General features: G+C 51.7%; 2 protein-coding genes across 2 annotated transcripts; both read left to right on the top strand.

Annotated features, from left to right (window-relative positions):
* Nucleotides 1-761: 761 nt before the first annotated feature.
* Nucleotides 762-8,898, top strand: ccdc92 (coiled-coil domain containing 92). The gene is made up of 4 exons (XM_061671341.1): nt 762-1,602; nt 3,728-3,865; nt 4,671-4,712; nt 5,584-8,898. Exons 2-4 carry the CDS (start codon nt 3,730-3,732, stop codon nt 6,378-6,380), a joined length of 975 nt encoding a protein of 324 aa, XP_061527325.1. The 5' UTR covers nt 762-1,602; nt 3,728-3,729; the 3' UTR covers nt 6,381-8,898.
* Nucleotides 8,891-16,895, top strand: chmp7 (charged multivesicular body protein 7). The gene is given in 10 exon segments (XM_061671340.1): nt 8,891-10,434; nt 11,470-11,641; nt 12,227-12,412; nt 12,517-12,621; nt 12,623-12,651; nt 14,710-14,758; nt 14,862-14,981; nt 15,050-15,148; nt 15,232-15,289; nt 15,991-16,895. Coding segments are annotated over 10 exon segments (1,410 nt in total). The 5' UTR covers nt 8,891-10,039; the 3' UTR covers nt 16,188-16,895.
* Nucleotides 16,896-18,114: the final 1,219 nt, after the last annotated feature.

Below are 18,114 nucleotides of genomic sequence, written 5' to 3'. Positions count from 1 at the left end.
CCAAACGCTGTACACATACAATGAAACGAACAACATTTTGCTCTGATGGATTTACATTTCATCATGTTTTGTTAGCAGCTTATTATTGGCGTGAGAGCAAATGTGTGGTTAATTCCAAAGTAACGCTTTTGATCCCCTTTTCCCAAGGGGACATCTGCGAGTCTGCCGACGCGTTCGTTCAAACTGAAGAAAAGTCACCAACCGTCACGGGTTCTGTTGCTTCGAGGAAGCCGTTGGAATAGTCACGCAAGCGTTCCATTTGCAACAGGGTCACTTTTCACTGTAAGCGTCTTCACTATGACAACGAGGATGGTGAGCCAAAACGTGATCCGTGCCATAGGAAGTCGATTTGGCCGTCGGAGATCTGAGAGGCGTTCAAAACCCTCCGTGAGACTTCATATATATATCTATATAGGAAGTTCAATGTAATAATCAACGACGAAGTCAACTACAGTACAACGGCTTTGAAAGTGAGATGTTCGATTTGAGTTCGACCGACAGCATTCCCTAGTTGAGCTCAGGAAGCAATCAATCATACTTTTGGGCCTTCTAGAAATCCTCCACTGTGTAAGTCACCCAAAACGATATTTTGTGTCCAAGTACGCCTCCAGCTGGGAAAATCCGTGTTGTTGTTTTTGTTTGCGTCACTGATTGACGATGTACGCCTTTCGGCGCCTTTCTTATCTTCAACCACTCAACGCCAACACACTGTCCTCATTTTTTGCCACATTGAGCGTTTGTGCGTTAGCTCTGTGTTTGCTGATGTTTTCGTCTTTTTTCCTCCGTTGGAACGGATTGAGAGAACTTCTTTGTCGCGCGACGTACGCGCGATCCTATTAAAGCCGCGTCGCCCGCGGACGGATCGCCTCGGCGGCTGACCGGCGGAGGCCTTTTCGGAGGCGCCCAGGCGCCCCTGAACCTCGGATCCTAGAATGGCCCCCGGTCTCGCTGGCCACTCCACGCGAGGAGGCCGGAACTGAGATTCCGATCCCGAACCTCAGAAGTGCGAGGCCGACATGCAGCGTTCGTTAAAGAAGGGCTTCTTTAGTCCTGCAATTGTCGGACGTGTGTGTGTGTTTTTTTCCCAAAGTATTTCAAATGCAACGATATGCGGTTTGGCAAATAACGTTGACATGAAAACGCCTTCCGGAGCGACCCGAGCGACACCGGCCTGACCTGCGATGCGCGGTGCCGCCGCGAGGTGGCGCAATGTCATCCCTTGTGAGCATGTGACAGCGTTGTTAGAGCGATGACGCCGACCGGTGCAAACCGCTCGCAACGTGACGGAAATGTTGAATTATCGTTTGACCCGAATCCATTTTGATGGCGTGCGTGCAGATGCTGGATTTGCCGCCGCTGTTGTGAAATAAGATCGCGAGGAAGGATCTGAAAAGGAGGGAGGCGGTGAGTCCCGGCTTCCCATGATGCATCGCTTTCTGTAGTGTCGTCGCTTAGGGAGATGTTGGGAACGCCATCGAGACGCAGCCGCCCTGCGTCTCACCCTTCGACGGCGGCGGCGGCGGCGACGGAGACAATAAGCGCGCTGGCTCCTTAAGCCGCTGCGTCTTCGGTCTTCGGTCTTCGGTCTTCGGCCACCGCAAGGTAAGCGAGCACGCGACGACGTCAGCGGACTACTCTGCGGTTACGGCCTCGATTGCGGAGGCGGACATTGTGTCATGTTTCTGAAACGCCCCGAGACGTTGACGGCCTCCGTCAGCGAACCCAACGGGAGCGGGACCGGGAGCTTTCCCCGCGTCCCCGCCAAACACAAACGTCGTTAGGCGTCGCCGTGATCGGGGGCGGATCTTTCGCGGCACCATTGTGCCAATGTCGAGCAGCAAACGCGGAGCGAATGGAGGCTCGGCTGGCCCTTTGTTTACATGGGCTACTTCGAGCATTTCTCGTTCGGTACCGCTTTTGGACGTCGCCGGTCGGGTCGGGTCGGGTCCGGTGCGGTCCGGTGCGGTCCGGCCCCGCCCGGCTGCCTGCGACGACGTCACTTTCGGGCGCTGTCCGCAATGCAGGTGCTGATAGTGGATGCGGCGCGCGCACAATTCGGCCCGTACGAAATGCGGCGAGAAGTAACGAAGTACAAATACTTCATGACTCCGCGCCACAGATTTCTCAGCGATCTGCACTTGGGTGTTTATTTTTCGGACAACTTGTTGCTTTTGCCATCTTCCCTCGTTCTATCACGGTCCGACTATTGCGAATTCAGGTGCGTTGCAGATTTCTTTTCCGATCATGCACAGTTCGCCACATCGCGGCATTTTGACCGTGCCGTATTTTCGGGAGGACAATAAACACGTCCTCGCTTTCAAACATTTTTTTCAATGGAAAATTGCATTAAAATACATCACGAGGAATAAAATGGACATTCTGTCCATTCGTGTACGTTTAGGACTTTAAAAGGTGTTCGAGAGGAGAGAAAGTGTTCCTGAGAGTCCGGTCGAGGTTTTTAGGCGTGACCGAGGTCGTGCCTCAGCAAAAACACGTTCTCGGAAAGGGCTGCGATGAGCGCGGCGCTGGACTGGAAGGACGTCACGTGACTCATCAATAATAGATCATCATCTCCTCGGCCTTCGCGGCTCGCCGATGAAAATGCATTTTGGTTTTGCGGTTTTTTGCGTCTTCGGGTCCTCGCGAAGCAACGCGGCCGAAAAGCGATGCGCTATGAGCGATTGATATTATTTCTTGTGGAGTTCGTTCTCGCCTTGTGGAATCTCCCGCCGCGTTCCGAGAAGATGTTTTGAATTGTCCCAAGCGTGCGGATGTGAGTGCGAAAGGTCGTCTGCGACCGGTCCAGGGCGTGTCGGCTGGCGTTCGCGAGATCCGCCTCAGCCGCGCCAACCGTCGGGACGAGCGAGCGCGACAGAAAAGGGATGCTTGGATGATGACATTGGATCACGCAAGCGTACGTTATCACAACAATTCAAGTTAAAGTTTTGTTTTTTGTTTGTTTTTTTTAGAAGGCAATTTTTAACTTCACGAGATGATGTGAAAATCCGCGCATGTTTTCCGATCAACAAGGAGTCGATTGCATTGCTGGCAATGCGTAACGTTCCCTTGACGTGCTGCTCGTTGGAGAAACGTTGCATGTTGCTGGTTTGATCTTCTAGTACGACATCCGACTGTAACCGTGATCGACGTTTCATTCTGGAGTAAGTATGTCGCAGTTGTGATCCAGCTGTGACTTTCTCTCCGGGACACGAATCAATCAATCAATCAATGCACCGAGAGTGAGAGGGTTCTGCGGTATCGATGGCGATGAATCGTGCCTCGGAGCAACTCGGGCGCCACGGAACGCACCGAGCCCGAAGAACGAGCGACACGACGCCGACTCGCGGCCGTTATTTTGCTCCGAGCGTCGCAAGAGGGGAGCTCGGAACACCCGAGCCCCTTTTGCGCCGCTCTGTGAAATCTCTGCCGCTTCGGACGCTTCTGAGAGATTTGGAAAAATCGAAAGTCACAATTCACCTGTCGCTGATGTTCCTCGAGGAGTCGAACGAAACGTCCCTCTCTGAAATGTCCGCTCCGGTCCACGCTCACCCAGGTCCTTTCATTTGCGAGCTTGGCTCATTTGTGTTTTTTGCTTCCGGCGCCGACGAATCGCTGGGATTTGAGATCGAGGAAGGCCGACGGCCGCGAAACGTGCGGTTCGCGCACGCGAACGGTCGCTGATTTTTCTTCTCTTGTGTTCCGTGTGCGTCGGCGCGAACGTAATCAGCCATGGCGTCGGGCGACGTCGCGCTGGAGAATCAGCTGCACAGCGCCCAGAAAAACCTGCTCTTCCTCCAGCGGGACCACGCCGACACACTGAAGGGGCTGCATGCCGAGATCCGCCGACTGCAGCAGCAATGCACAGGTGACGCTCGCTGGCGTGCGACAAATAGTCCTGCGTTCGTGTGTCTGTACTCGATAGCTTTATGTGGCTATTCTTTTAACGGCACTCGGTCAAAGCTGTTCCTTTCGGTCACCGCAAAAGCGAAACGCTCAGTGGCCATCAGCGATGACACGAGCGTTTAGCCAGCATTTCTTCCACTGAATTAGGCGGGAATTTCGTTTTGTGCGAATCCCCGAAAGGCTGTCGGATGCCGCGGCGATTTGCGGGAAACGTAGTCCGACATCGAGGGTCGCCTTTGCTCTCGGACGATCGATTGGCCGTACTGACGCTGAAAGATTTTGTACGACGGGGCGAACGACGCTTTGGTCCCATGCTGAAGGTTGTAAGTTCCTCCGCTCACAACAAAATCCGATTTTTGGGTGAGCTGTCTCCGATTTTTACAGTTGTTTCTCGCCCGTCCGTGCTAGTGGACTAATGTCGGTCCGAAATGCGCAAAAACGAGATGGCAGCCGGATTTGGAATTCTCAGGCTCCTCACTCGGCTTTCTCCAACAAATACTTCTTTCCCTCCAGAAAATGCACACTTTGCTATTCCATTGCGTGTTTGCCACATTTCCGACTGATGATCTGTACATGACCGTCGTCCACCGCGGAGATTGTCAGATTGCCTTTATTTGTCACGAAGTCGTCGTGCGTCATCTGAAACAAAAGCGATCGTACGAAGATAAGATGCGATCTTGCGGAAGGAGCGCCTCCGCGTGTTGCTAACCGGCTGCTCGAAAGGTGTGTGCGCGCTGCCTGATGACCGCACGCTTGTATTTTCACAGACCTGACGTACGAGCTCACCTCACGAAGCTCCGATCCTTCAGGTAAGCTCCCGTCCCGTCGCGACCCGCCTTCCTCCGTTTCTAAGAGACGACTTCGGGGGATTACGAGAGCGCAGGCGGCGAGCTCGGAATCATTGCGTCGCGGAGTCCTCGTCGGCCGCGAGGTCCGCCGTCGTCCCCCGCGCGGCCGTGACAGCCGAGACGGCGCGTCGACGAAGACGTCATTTCCCCTCAATTGACATTTTTCAAATCTGCAATCATCAAAAGCCTTTCGGACCTTCGTATTTCACTTTGACATATAAAAGCAATCCTCGCCCGAGTGGGGGCGTGGCCACGTCGACCACGCGACGACGAAGGTCACCAGAGAGCCGGCTCCCGGGCGTAGCCGCGACGTGAGACGCGAGCTTCCCGCGCAGCGCCGATCTCCGTCGCTAGCTGGATCATATCTTCGTCCGGGACTTTTCTTCGCTTTCCTAGCCGAGTTGAGATAACCGGGAAGTACTCGGAGGGCAGGTCTTCGAGCGGCGGATGCGGTGTTGCCAACGCGGCGACTTTCTCACGGAATCCGGCCACGAAATCTAGCGACTTTCTGGCATTTTGCTGGGGACGTGAACGCGCGTATCGCTCTGCAGTTCCTGTCCTCAACGAGCAGCAGGTGCAACACCCGCTCCTCGCCTCGTGACCCCTGAGCGTAACCCTTGAACTGCTAAGCCCCGTTGACCGTCGCTAATTGGCCGAGCCGAGTCTGACTTCGTGTCAGGCACCGAGAAACCAAAGGATGTCTTTTGACGTCAGTGTCTGCCGACCTCGAGTTTCAACTGTTCGTGAACTTCGCCGTCGGTCGAAAACGGACAAAAAGCGGCCGTTGTCGTTGTTGTGTTGTTGACGCCGTTGTTCTAACTGGTTGGCGCAGACAGCGGCGAGGCGCGATCCCGAGAGCTGCAAAGGAGGTGTGAGGAGCTGGAGGCGGAGCTGAAGAAGAAGGAGGAGGAGAACACCGAGCTGCTCAGGGACCTGGAGCAGAAGAACGCCATGATCTTCGTCCTGGAAAACACCATCAAGGAGCGGGAGAAGAAGTACCTGGAGGAGCTGAAGATGAAGAGCCACAAGCTGGCCCTTCTGTCCGGAGAGTTGGAGCAGCGAGCCGGCACCATCGCTTACCTGACGTCGCAGCTTCACGCCACCAAGAAGAAACTTCTGGCGGGCAGCTCCTCGGAGGGGAGCCCCAAGGTCAGCCCGGTCGCCTCCTTCGAGCCCGCGCCGCCGCCGCCGCCGCCGGCCAAAGACGGGCAGCCCGAAACCCCGCGCCGCCGCATGAGGAAGAGCCTCTCCCAGCCTCTCCACCCCGAGCTGACCGAGGTGTACCGGCTCGGCGCCGACGGCAAGCGGGTGGTCCTGCGCGAGGCCGTGGACGCCATGCCCGACCCGACGCCCTTCCTGCAGGCGGGCAGAGAGTCTCCGGATCCGCAGGTGGTACGGGAACGACCCGCCGTCATCCCTCCTATCGCCTCGGAGCGCCCGCCCGCCGGCCCCCGTCGCGGCCCGGCTCGGGACCGCCAGTACGGGGCTCACGTGGGCGTGGCTCACCGCATCCCCCACGGATCCCCTCGCTCGGCCCCGCCCCGAGCGGAGCTGGAGACTCTGGCGGTGGACCGGGTGAAAGAGGAGAAGGTTGCGCGGAAGCGTTCCGGGGCTGACAGGACAGTTTGAAGCCGTCGCGCGCACCAAACACGACTCGCAAAACGTTCGGGATTTTCGGCTTTCGGGTCAAATTTCAGGATGAAACTAAAATGCGCTACGGCGAAGCCCGCGGACATGCGCCCTTCGGCATTTCCTCTTTTATTTGCTGAAACTCACAGATTCGTCGTGTTTTTTTTTTGGGGGGGGGGGGCCCTCGGGCCAAAGCCGTGTCTAATACAAAAATAGTGCCTTGGCGCCATCGGCTGCCATCCTGGGCCCAAGTCACTATGTTGAACTGAGCAGAGGAACTTCATTTAGTAAAGGCATCGTCTTGTCTAATAGAAAAGAAAAAAAACTGTGCTTTGCTGCCATCTTGTGACTTCTTTCGGCAATTACAAAAGCCTTTTGGTTGGACGGACGTCAATTCCTCGGGGCAGATCTCTGTCCCCAGCCCCCCGCTAATATCGGGGGTCACTGTGTAACCTTGACCTCGACAGTTGTCAAAGTCCAACTTTGCCAGTTCAGTTGGCGACTCAGCGATTCGATCCGTGCACGCGCTTGAAAAACACAATAGACATATAAAATATACGTAATATATTGCATTCACATGACTTGGCGGCAGCCAGCTGGGTCTCGCGAGCGTAAAACCGGCAAAGATATTTTTAGCGTGCGAGAGCTTCTGTGCGTTTCGGTGGGCTGTCATCTGCCAGTCGCCGCGTCGTGCGCCTGCAAAAAAAAAAACGAGTCGCGCAAAGTTGAGCTCAGTCGGGTCGAGCCGCGTCGCTCGGTGCGCGGCGGGCTTCGCGCATATCGAAAAGGAACAATTCACACCCGGTTTTGTTTTGACTGAATCATAACCCGTTTATGTTTGTGCTTTTTCTGCACTGTCAATTTGAAATCATGTCCTGTTTTTGGATTAAGAATTTTTTTCAATCGGGTTCATCGATTAATTGAAAGATCAATCGATTCTTCAAATAGTCGTTAGTTCCAGCCCCAATGCCAATTTGAATTGATTTCGCAAATGCATCGGTCGATCCGCGGACCTGCAATGAATTTCGCTCTTCGGCTCCAGCAACTTGGGCAAAAAGCACCGAAACGTCGAAGAGTCGCACGTGTGCGTTACAAAGTTCTGAAGTTGGCCCACAAAGGCGGGGGTCCGTTTTTGGGGTCATCCTGAAACGTTAGCCGAATGGCCGATCTGCCCGACTTTTTGCGAGGAGCGCAAATACCGGACGATTCCCAAAGGGCGTGCGGGCGGGAGCCCGAGCGCCGTGTCGCCTGCTTCGTACGCAAAACACCGCAACGTGAAATGAAAATGTCCGAACGCAGGGGTGTCAAACTCGTTTTTGCCGCCGAAGGGCCGCCGTGACTGCCGACACGTATACCGTAAATGTTCAGTTGATACATATGCGTGCAAAAAAAACACGAATAACTCTATTTGAAATCGAAAGCCGGTCCAAAAAAGTTGTTAATTCCGTTTATTTTGAAAGGGGGATTGGGAACAAAATGCAATATTGCAACAATTTGCAAAGTTGTTATTTTAGCCACAAACGTGAAGTCGACCGCACCGGATTTGCTTCCGCGGGTTCCCGTGGATCGATGTGGCCCGCGGGCCTCGAGTTTGACACCCGCGCGGTGACGGCTCAACGGGACCGCCGCGGCGCTGAGCGTGCCAACCGTTCCGTCTTTCGGCGCCGGCCGAATCCCCGCATCGGCCGTGACTCCGCCAACGCTCTCTGAATGTCTTTCACCTTCTTGCAATGTCACTATAATAATAATATAACTGTAGTTTGTATAATCAAGGTGAACCGGCGGCGCGTGTATACACGCTTGAATTCATCACGGTGCAAATGTCTTCCTGGGGCGGAGAAGAAGCACGGGAACGTCTGCATTATCTCCGTGTTATTTGTGCTGACGGGGCATTTGCAAAAGCACTGCTGTCATAGGATTTGCTGATATAATTACACTTACTAGGCTGCACATTTGTAAGGAATTCCTTTTTGAATTGATTGTTTACTGGAGAATACAACCACGCCTCGGATAGGAATTGTCACTTTAAATCCTGCTTTTCACATAAGACTTGTCCTTGAATCATATAAATGCGCACAATAAAGCTCTTTTTGGTCGCCCGCTGGCTCGCGTTTCCCGGCTTCTAACGCCAATCCTGCCGACGCGGGGCCGGACGTCGACTCCCGCGCTCTCCCGCTCCAAAAGAGATCGATCCCAGCGCCGAGCCAAAATCGGACAGAATCCCATCGTCCCATAATCCCGCCCCTGCTGTAAGTTTTGAAACATTTTTCACCCCCAGTCAATCCTTCGCCGTTTTTTCTTCCTCGGTCCTAAATAATCGGTCACCGTAACGAATAGAATGTTCGAGAAACAAAACACACATTCAACAGTCGACGGTTCCACTCGAGGCCACATTTAAACGGTTTCAAGCCTTAGATTCGGCTGTCATCCATTTTTATTTGAAAAATACAATTAGTCTATCCGCTCTTCAGAAAAGTAAACAGGAAGGAGGCCTGACGGTCGCCGGGGGGGGGGGGGGGGGGGGCGGCGCCGGGTCCCCGCGGTCGTCGGGGCGCCTCGGCGGGTCCGACGCCACCCCCGTCCGCCGGGCTGCTCTCGGGCCCCGATCCCGCCCCTCGATCGACGGGGCGGGGTCCTCGGCCTCCGCGGTCCCGGGCGCACCAACGAAGGCACACTTGTGTGAGTTTTTGTGCATGCACAACGGCGTCAATTCACTTGCGTGCGTCCGCAGGCACACCCCCCCCCGGGACTCTTTCGCCGGGTGTGGGGTCACGCACTTACTGCGACAAATAACTCATGAATATGCAAATCGCTTGTGTATCCCCTCACTCATACTCTCCTGTAGTCCTATAGACTTTTCTAATTGACATCATTAATGCCACCGCACTTCAGTTGTCCAGCCGGGTTCACGACCCCGGTCCCGCATGCGTCTTCTCCTGTCCTCGTCCTGTTCCATCTTGTCCTGTCCTTCCCTCCCCTCACACGGTGCAGCGCTACAGCCCCCATGCAACACTCATATTTCACATTTCTGTCATGTAATGACTTACTTTTCTCATCCTGTTTACAATTAGTGCTTTGTCTTTTGTCTTCGTTTCTCTCTCCCCTCTAGAAACTTTGTTCTGTTCGACTCTGATTCTCAATAAACTTCAATTATAATACTAGGAAACCACAGCGCAAGCTTCAAAACTCCACTGTGACGCAGTGAACACAGGAGACACAGATCCTCCGTTCCGCTTGACCTTACAGGACAAACCAAAAGACAACAAGAAACAAAACATATGATTATGATTAACAGAAGCCGTGTGAGTCCCTTAGTTGAGCAAGGTTTAGCTTGATGCTGAGGGCAAATGTTCAAATTTGTTATGTGAACAGCAACACCAATCCACAATCCGTTTACTGCCAATCGTTGGCGTTGTTATGGGGAATTTGCGCCCCCTGGTGGAGCCGTCTTCTGGACTGGTTTTCGTCCTTCCTGACACACTGGATGAATATTTCTTTCGAGTTTTCGCTGCGATTTCTTTCCACTGCGTGAGAGACCGTCGAGGGGTTATTATAGTCAGTTCCCATGAAATGTGTGTTTTCATTGGGGACAATCGAACGTTATAGCATCATCAAAAGTAAATAGTCCAGTTGCAGACTCCCGTCCGCTAGGTGGCGGCATGCCCCAAAGCGAGCAGACGAAGAAGAAGGCGACAAAGAAGAAGACGACGACGAAGAAGAAGAAGGCGACGAAGAAGAAGAAGGCGACGAAGAAGAAGATCGTCGTCATCCGCTTCCCGGTGTTGACAGCCGAGCTTGACGCCGCAGCGAACATGTCGAGCGCCGACTGGGACGACGACGAACGCATGAATTTCCTCTTCTCCGACTTCAAAGAGACCCGCGACGTCAACACAATGGACTGGGACAGCAAAATGGAGTTCTGGGCGCCTCGGGTGCTCCAAAGCTGCAGGGAGCGCCGCAGCGTGAGCGTCAACGTGCGCGAGCTCAACGAGATCTTCCGGAGGAAGGAGACTTCTCCTCTGGGCTTGCCCACCGTCCTGGGCGCCATGGCGAGGTACAGCGCGACAAACGTCCGCGGGAGGCAGGCGCTCCCGAGTACAACTTCAACGTCAACATTTGGCGTTGAAAAACAAACAACGCCTCAAATGTTTACAATTGCAATGAGAGCTGGCTGACGTCACGCGAACTTCCGGGTGGCACTCCGATGGCGCCGATCGGAAACCGGCGCTTGTGTGTCGTTTGAGCAAGAAACGGGATTTGACTTTCCGCCATTGTGGTTTGAGCGTGTAAAGTGTTTGCGACGTCGTTCGACAGGCGAAAGCGATCTTTACACTTTCATGGATCTCTAAATGAAATGAATGGACATTATTTACCTGGAAAAGATCCACTCTTCAAAAACACAAGCGTTGAAAGCAAACAACAAGTAGCCACGCACTGAGGATGATGATGATGATGATGATGATTTGCCTTTTTGTTGCAGTATAGGTTCACTTTGCTTTTGTTGACGCGTCCAGGGGCGGAGCTACGGATGGCTGGCCGCCCCTCCCGCCCGTGTCTCGGGAATAAGCTGGAAAGAATCTTCCGCCGGAAGTGATGTCGCCCACATTGATGATCGGTTTTCAATTAGCGACTACAATTAAGAGCAATACAAATTGTCCGTGTGAAAAATTCTCCGCAGTCCCGCCGCTTCTCCGAGTCACCGTTCGCGTTTGCGACGCGATTCCGTTTTTGTTTCTGCGGCGTTGCACGTTTATCCGGAACCCCTCATCAAAACTGAAGCCGCCCTTCGACAGAGTTGTGTTGATATCTGTTATATTTACTGTATATTTTGAAGCACATCTGCCAAGTTTTTCACTTTTTCCGAAATGCGTTTGGTTGGTTATGTCAGCGCCCCCAAATAGTCCTCATTTCTCCCCCTCAAAATTGTCCACCCCATAACAACAGGACGAAAGTTTTGTGTCGAAAGTGAAGTTCTGTCAATCCCTTCTGGCCACAAAGCGGTCCTGTAAATACGCGGGCGTGCCGGCAGCCCCCCGCTGCCCTGTTCTTTTTTCATCCGCCGCGTATGTTCCCCTTTGGCCCGGTCCAGACGCGGGGAGCTTCAGCCGGAGTCTGAGTTCGCCGCCAAGGCGGATTGCGGCTGGCTGCGGTGGGGCGTGGGCGTCCTGCTGGTCAAGCCTCTCAAATGGACCTTCTCGTCCGTGCTGGGGGCAAGCCGAGCACCTTCCGAGGAGCCCTTCGTTGTCCTCCAACTGGCGAAGGTGCGTTGCTCGGCCGACGCCGACGGTAAGATGATGCGCGGACGGAAGAACCTCCGAAGTCGAATGTCTCGCGTGTTGTCGGAAGGCAACTTGGTCATTCAAACCATCCTGGTGTGCGATGTTATGCAAGATGTTAGCTAATCTTGTAAGATTCCAGTCTGTGAGCATCTAACCGATTGACTCCACAAGGGGGTTGTTTTGTTTTTCTCGTGTTGGCAGAGCCGGCCCTACCCAATAAGCCGAAGCCCTCGGCGACATTTCCGTGGTCTATTTACTTAAGCTTCCAGAAGAAACGGGAACACTTTTTACACGATGGGAAGCGGTTCAGTCACCTGACATGCTCTCATTTTGGAAAATGTGACGTGACATTCAACCAATCATCCGGTGTCACCGAAAGGCTCGCGTTCAACTCGGGAGGTTCGGCTCCGCTGCGTTTGGATCTTACCCGAGTGGCAATCAAATTGTTTAACTGCGGCTGCAAATCTGCGTGTCGGCGGATGGAGCACAGACACACAGACGAGGCTGCCGCCGCTTTCTCCGCGTATGCCGTTTGACGCTAACTCGGCGTCGTGTTGTCCTTGACAGGAGAAAGCAGCTGAAGTGCTCCGGATTTACCAAAGCAGCGAATTTGCAAGTCGCTCCGTCATATCGTTCGAAGAGCTGCGCGCTGTCTCGTCGGGCGCGTGCGCCGACGAAAGCGCCCTGTGCACGACGCTTCTGCAGCTGCAGAGGGACAAACAAGTGGCCGTCTCCTTGCACGAGGGGGAGAAGGTAGACGACATTCGGCGGCGCTCCACAAACCACCACGCGTTCCTAGTCCCCGCCCCCCGCCCCTACCTCGGTTATCTTTCAACGGTATGTCTTTTTTTTTACAGATTGTTAAATTTTGCCAGCCCGGGCAGGCTCGCGTCTCCTCCGTCACTGACGTCGATATCGGAATCTACCAGTTACGGCGCGGTGAGAAACTGCTGGAGGAGCGTCCTGGAGAAACTGGGCCCGGAGGCTGATAAGTACGTGGACTAAAGATGGCCCGAACGTCCCTTCTGGCTTTGAATTCGAAACGGTTCCCGGCGTCGTAATAAAAAGTCTCGGACATCCTTCGGTCAAAATACTCGCTTCGATCCAACGTAATCGTGGAGCGCTTTCAAAACAGTCGGCACAGCGGTGAGGAGAAAATACAACCAAGAATAATAAATGCAAGAAACAACTGTTGTAACAATAATCAAATGAAAACAATTTCAAAAAGTCAACATTTGAAACTGTGATAAAAGCTGAAGAGAAGGTGTGAAAATGACCTCTGAAAAGTACGCGGACGTTCTGACAACTAAAGAACAACAAAATCATCTTCAAGTGTGACACAAGAAATTCAAGCAGAAGCGCTCCAAAAAGTCACAAGTTTCATGTATGGAAAGATTGGCAAGCTTGAGTTGGAAAGATGTTGTTGATCGGGACAGCTTTCGGTTTCAGTAAATACAATCTCCTAATACTGCACATTCAATTAATAACTCCAACCCCAATTCCAATGACGTTGGGACATTGTGTTAAACATAAATAAAAACAGAATACAATGCTTTGCAAATCCTACTGAATTGAATACACGACAAAGACAAGATATTCATGTTCAAACTGATCAACTTGATTGTTTTTAGCCAATCGTCATTAAGTTTGAATTTGATGGCTGCAACACGTTCCAAAAAAGCTGGGACAGGGTCGTGTTGACCACGGTGTTACATCGCCTTTTCTTTTCACAACATTCAATCAACGTTTGGGAATTGAGGACACTCATTGTTGAAGCTTTGGAGGTGGAATTCTTTCCCATTGTCGCTCGACGGACAGCTTCAGCCGTTCAACACTCCGGGGTCTCCGTTGTCGTCTTTTACGCTTCATAATGCGCCGCGCGTTTTCAACGGGAGACGGGTCTGGACTGCAGGCAGGCCAGTCTGGAACCCGTACTCTTTTCTTCTTTGGCCCGGAGGACACGACGTCCACAATTTCCAAAACCAATTTGAAATGCGGACTCGTCGGACCACGGAACACTTTTCCGCTTTGCGTCGGTCCGTCTTAGATGAGCTCGGGCCCAGAGAAGCCGGCGGCGTTTCTGAGCGTTGTTGATAAATGGCTTTTGCTTTGCGTAGTAGAGTTTCAAGTTGCACTTCCGGATGGAGCGCCCAACTGTATTGACTGACATTGGTTCTCTGAAGTGTTCCTGAGCCCATGCGGTGGTATCCTTTACACGTCGATGTCGGTTTTTGATGCAGCGCCGCCCGAGGGATCGAAGTGTCACGGGCATTCGATGTCGGTTTGGGGCCTCGCCGCTTCCATGCGGTGATTTCTCCAGATTCTCTGAACCTTTGGATGATATTCTGGACCGTAGATGATGAAATCCCTCAATTCCTTGCAATTGTACGTTGAGGAACATTGTCCTTCAACCGTTGGACTACTTTCCCCCGCACTTGTTCCCAAAGAGGTGAACCTCGCCCCAGCTTCGCTTGTGAACGACTGAGCAATTGAGGGAAGCTCCTCTTCTACCCAATCACGGCGCCCGCCTGTTCGCAATGAGCCTGTTCACCTGTGGGATGCTCCGAACGCGTGTTGGATGAGCATTCCTCAACTATTTTGCCACCTGGCCCAGCTTTTTTGGAACGTCTTGCAGCCGTTCATGATTATTTGCTAAAAACAATCAATTAGATCAGTTTGAACATGAAATACCTTGTCTTTGTCGTGTATTCAATTAAATATAGGTTAAAGATGGAAAAAAAAAATCATTGTATTCTGTTCTTATTTATGTTTAACACACTGTCCCAACTTCATTGGAATTGGAGTTGTATTTTCAGGTCTTTCAAACCTGTCAAATGTCTTGAAACGCTGTTGTCTGTTATGTATTTGAAGTTATTTTTATGAGAAAAAAAAACACTGTGATCAAAGTGAGGTTTCATCAAATTAGTTTCTGAGTGTTGATGACTTGACAATTATACCAACTGTCATTTGTTTCAACTGTTTCGGAAAATGTGAGAAAAAATGTCATTTGCATCATAATTTGGAACGCAGTGTGTATTACTCGTGCTCAGGTGCAGAGAGGAAGCAAGAGTTCTACTCCGGGAAGGGAAAAAAACACAGGTGAACGCCCAAAACCCGCAAAGCATTGTTGAAGGTGACAACAAAGAAACCAAATTCATCACATTGTGCGTTCTTTGTTTGTTTGTTTTTGTCCGCCGAACAGGCTCTGAGGTGTCTGAGAGGCCGCAAAAGGCTGGAAAAGAGAGCAGACGGCTTGTTTGGACAGCTGGAGTCCGTTCGAGGCATCCTGGATCGCATTGCTCAGTCGCAGACCGATAAAACGGTAGCTTGTAACGAAACTCCGATTCTGAAAATGGACTTTCCCGCCGCTGACCGGCGAGCCTCGTGCAGGTGCTGCAAGCGTACCGGGCGGGAATGGCCGGCCTCAGACTCTCGCTCAAGGACGTGACGGTGGAAGGTGCCGAAAGCATTGTGGAGCAAATCCAGGAGGCAAGTCTTCCTTTGGAAAAAGCACATTTGGACTACTTTGGATTCAATTTGACACTTCAACAAATCTGCCATCATTTTTGCAGCTATGTGACAAACAAGATGAGGTGAACCAAAGCATATCTGGAGGAGTGACCTCTTCAGGTACGTCAATGTTGCTTTCCTTTGAACATCCAACGGATCTATTGTACGCGCATTTCTCAAATAGAGGCTCGGGCCGTTTACGTAGTCGACCGCAAAGAGTATCGGGTGAAAGAGCGCTCTTATTTGGAGGGTGTCCTCGGATCCTTCATTTATATTTTCCAAAATGAAGGCCTCAAACCGGCAATCACAACCTGTATTCTTTTTTTTCCTTCTCCTTTATAGCCAAGCCACTACATGAGGACGGATTTAGCCTGTCAGCTCCTCTGACATCTCGCTGTAGTTTTCAGGATTTAAAAAAACAAAAACAAAAAACCAACAATTTTTTAGTGAATGCCCGATTCATTTCCCGCGCTGGCCCAGTGGGTAGCGCGCCGCAAATGACGGAATGACCTCATCCCACACATTTTGGAATTCCGGCCAAAAGGTTCAAGCTCGGGTGCATCAGACCAAAACACATTTGCCGACGTGTTTGGGGGATGTTTTTTAAACTTTATGCCGGCATCAGCGTATGTTGGTGACGGAACGGTCCCACTTTCATCCAAATCGAGGCAAGGGCGACTGTGTGTCGCTGCTGTACGAATGCAACTTTGTGGCGCACGGAGGACGCCCCTCTACGGGCAGCAGAGGTTGCATTCATTCATTCATCTTATGTTCCGCTTCTCCTCTATTTGAAGATAAAAGTTTTGTTGTTGTTTTTGTAGCCGCTGATGATGATGAGCTGGAGGAAGAACTGAACTCTCTGTTGGACGAATCCAAAATGTATCCGGAGGTTCCGAGCGGGCTGCCGCCAAGCGTCGCGGGCGACGACCTGCTGGATTCTCTGCCGGCTGTCCCGCAAACTGACCTGAATGTTGGCACCGAGCAGCTGGAAGAAGAACTCCGGCAGTTGATGCTCTAAACGTTCAACTGGGCTGGCACATTTCTTTGCTTTTTGGTGTCGTAATGACCACAAAGTAAATAGGATCCTACCCATGCGGGGCTCCCGCAGCACAAGAAAAGGAGCTTTCTGCATCGCCGTGACAAACAAAATCTGGAATTTTTCCAATGTAAGCGGGAGCCGCTAGCTCGAAGCGTAAAAGTAGTTGTTAGAAACTCGACGGGTGTCGAGACACTTTGACTATTTTCAGTCTAAATCCTAAATGCCTTTGCTGTGGATGCATGCCAAAGAAGAAGAAGAAGAAGAAGAAGAAACTTTAAGCGTTCCTCCCATCTGCATGTGAAGTCCAAATTATAAATGGTGTTTGTGAAATATTCTCTTTGGTATGGCACCACGGGGACTTTTGTTTTCTTGAGGATGATTTTGACAGGGAAAAAAACGTTTGTGTGTGTATAGTCGGAGCAAAGGTTATGTTGGTTGTCTGCTCGTTTGCCAAACAACTCGCATATCAAACCACACCAATGTCTGTCGAGCGTCCTCAATGTTGTTTCATTCGTCTTCCGTTCCGCTTCTCCTCACGCGGGTCGCGGGCGTGCTGCAGCCTATCCCTGCAAACGCCGCGCAGGCGGGGCCGGGATTTGAACCCCGGTCCTCTGAACTGTGAGGCAGATGTGATTACCACCGCCCCGCCCAATACTTTTTCTGCAAATAAAATGTATTTTAATCACACGAGTGGTTTTATGAGCCGGTTGTTGCAAGCGGTGGTGGATGTACTCTGCACTCATACTTGGCCTCTCTGGCCTCCGAAATGGTTCAACGTTAATTCTGTTGCTATTCGAACATTTCCTCGCACCAGTGACACTCCCGCGCACTAGGCGGCGGCAAAAGCAACTTAGACGCCACCTGCCTAAAAACAAGTTAGCTTAGCATATAGCATCCAAGTGTTGTTCTGTGGTCGTCGAACCGCTTCCAACATGAACATGTGGAAGGAGTTGTGAGGGAGCGCCCAATCGCGGGAAACGTTTGAGCGAACAATCGCGTTGTAAGAGGAGCAGGTTTGTCGACGACCGCGAGATGTTTGCAACACTCAAGTTGGCAGACGCGTCCAAGGTCTGCTCACCAAATATTTTGCAAATATATCATATTTGCAACGTTTCATTTCCGCGTCCAGGAAGGATATTTTCCGGTCAAAACAACGACAAAATCGCTTTTAAACAACGTCACTTTTGCCACAAAATCAAATTAGCGAGCGAAACAAACAGATGGCAGCCATCTTGATTTGACCATTGAGCCGATTGAAACGCTGCTTTGGCGTCACGTGACGTGGCCGAGTCCCAACACGTCATTTTGCTTTGTTTAGTTCGACCATGTATACAAAAAGAAGTACACTCATTAGAAAGCATAGAGTACAGTAAATTAAGGGTGAAAACAATCGAAAATATCAGCAAAAAAAGAAAACGTTAAGGATAAGAAGAAATGGTCTTTTCCTTTGGGCTTGTCCCTCTAGGGGTCCCTGTTGGACCGTCCCTCTGATGAGCTCATTTCTAATTGTATCCAACCCGGTCACTCCGAGAGCGAACCTCAACATCTTCATTTCCTCAACGCCACCTCCAGCTCTGCTTCCTGTCGTCTCTTCAGTGCCACTGTCTCTAATGCGTCCATCACGGCTGGCCTCACCACTGTCTTCTAAACTTTGCCCTTCGTCCGAGCAGAGACTCTTCTGTCACACGACACACCTGACACCTTCCTCCCTCCACCCGTTCCAACCCGCTCGGACCCGTTTCTTCACTTCCTGACCACACTCCCCATTGCTCTGGACGGTTGACCCCAAGTATTTCGAGTCCTCCACCCTCGCTCTCTCTTCTCCCTGTAGCCTCACTCTTCCCCCTCCACCCCTCTCATCCATGCACATATATTTTGTCTTACTTCGGCTAATCTTCATTCCTTT

This window comes from Phycodurus eques, chromosome 3, assembly GCF_024500275.1.
Source record: "Phycodurus eques isolate BA_2022a chromosome 3, UOR_Pequ_1.1, whole genome shotgun sequence".
Classification (NCBI taxonomy): domain Eukaryota; kingdom Metazoa; phylum Chordata; class Actinopteri; order Syngnathiformes; family Syngnathidae; genus Phycodurus; species Phycodurus eques.
This window is presented reverse-complemented; position numbering and strand designations above follow the sequence as displayed.

Excerpts from the sequence above, each read along its gene's own strand:
- ccdc92 (XM_061671341.1), top strand. The coding sequence starts at position 3,730 with ATGGCGTCGGGCGACGTCGCGCTGGAGAATCAGCTGCACAGCGCCCAG. Across the intron at positions 3,866-4,670 it reads ACTGCAGCAGCAATGCACAG|ACCTGACGTACGAGCTCACC; the intron begins GTGACGCTCGCT and ends GTATTTTCACAG. Across the intron at positions 4,713-5,583 it reads ACGAAGCTCCGATCCTTCAG|ACAGCGGCGAGGCGCGATCC; the intron begins GTAAGCTCCCGT and ends TGGTTGGCGCAG.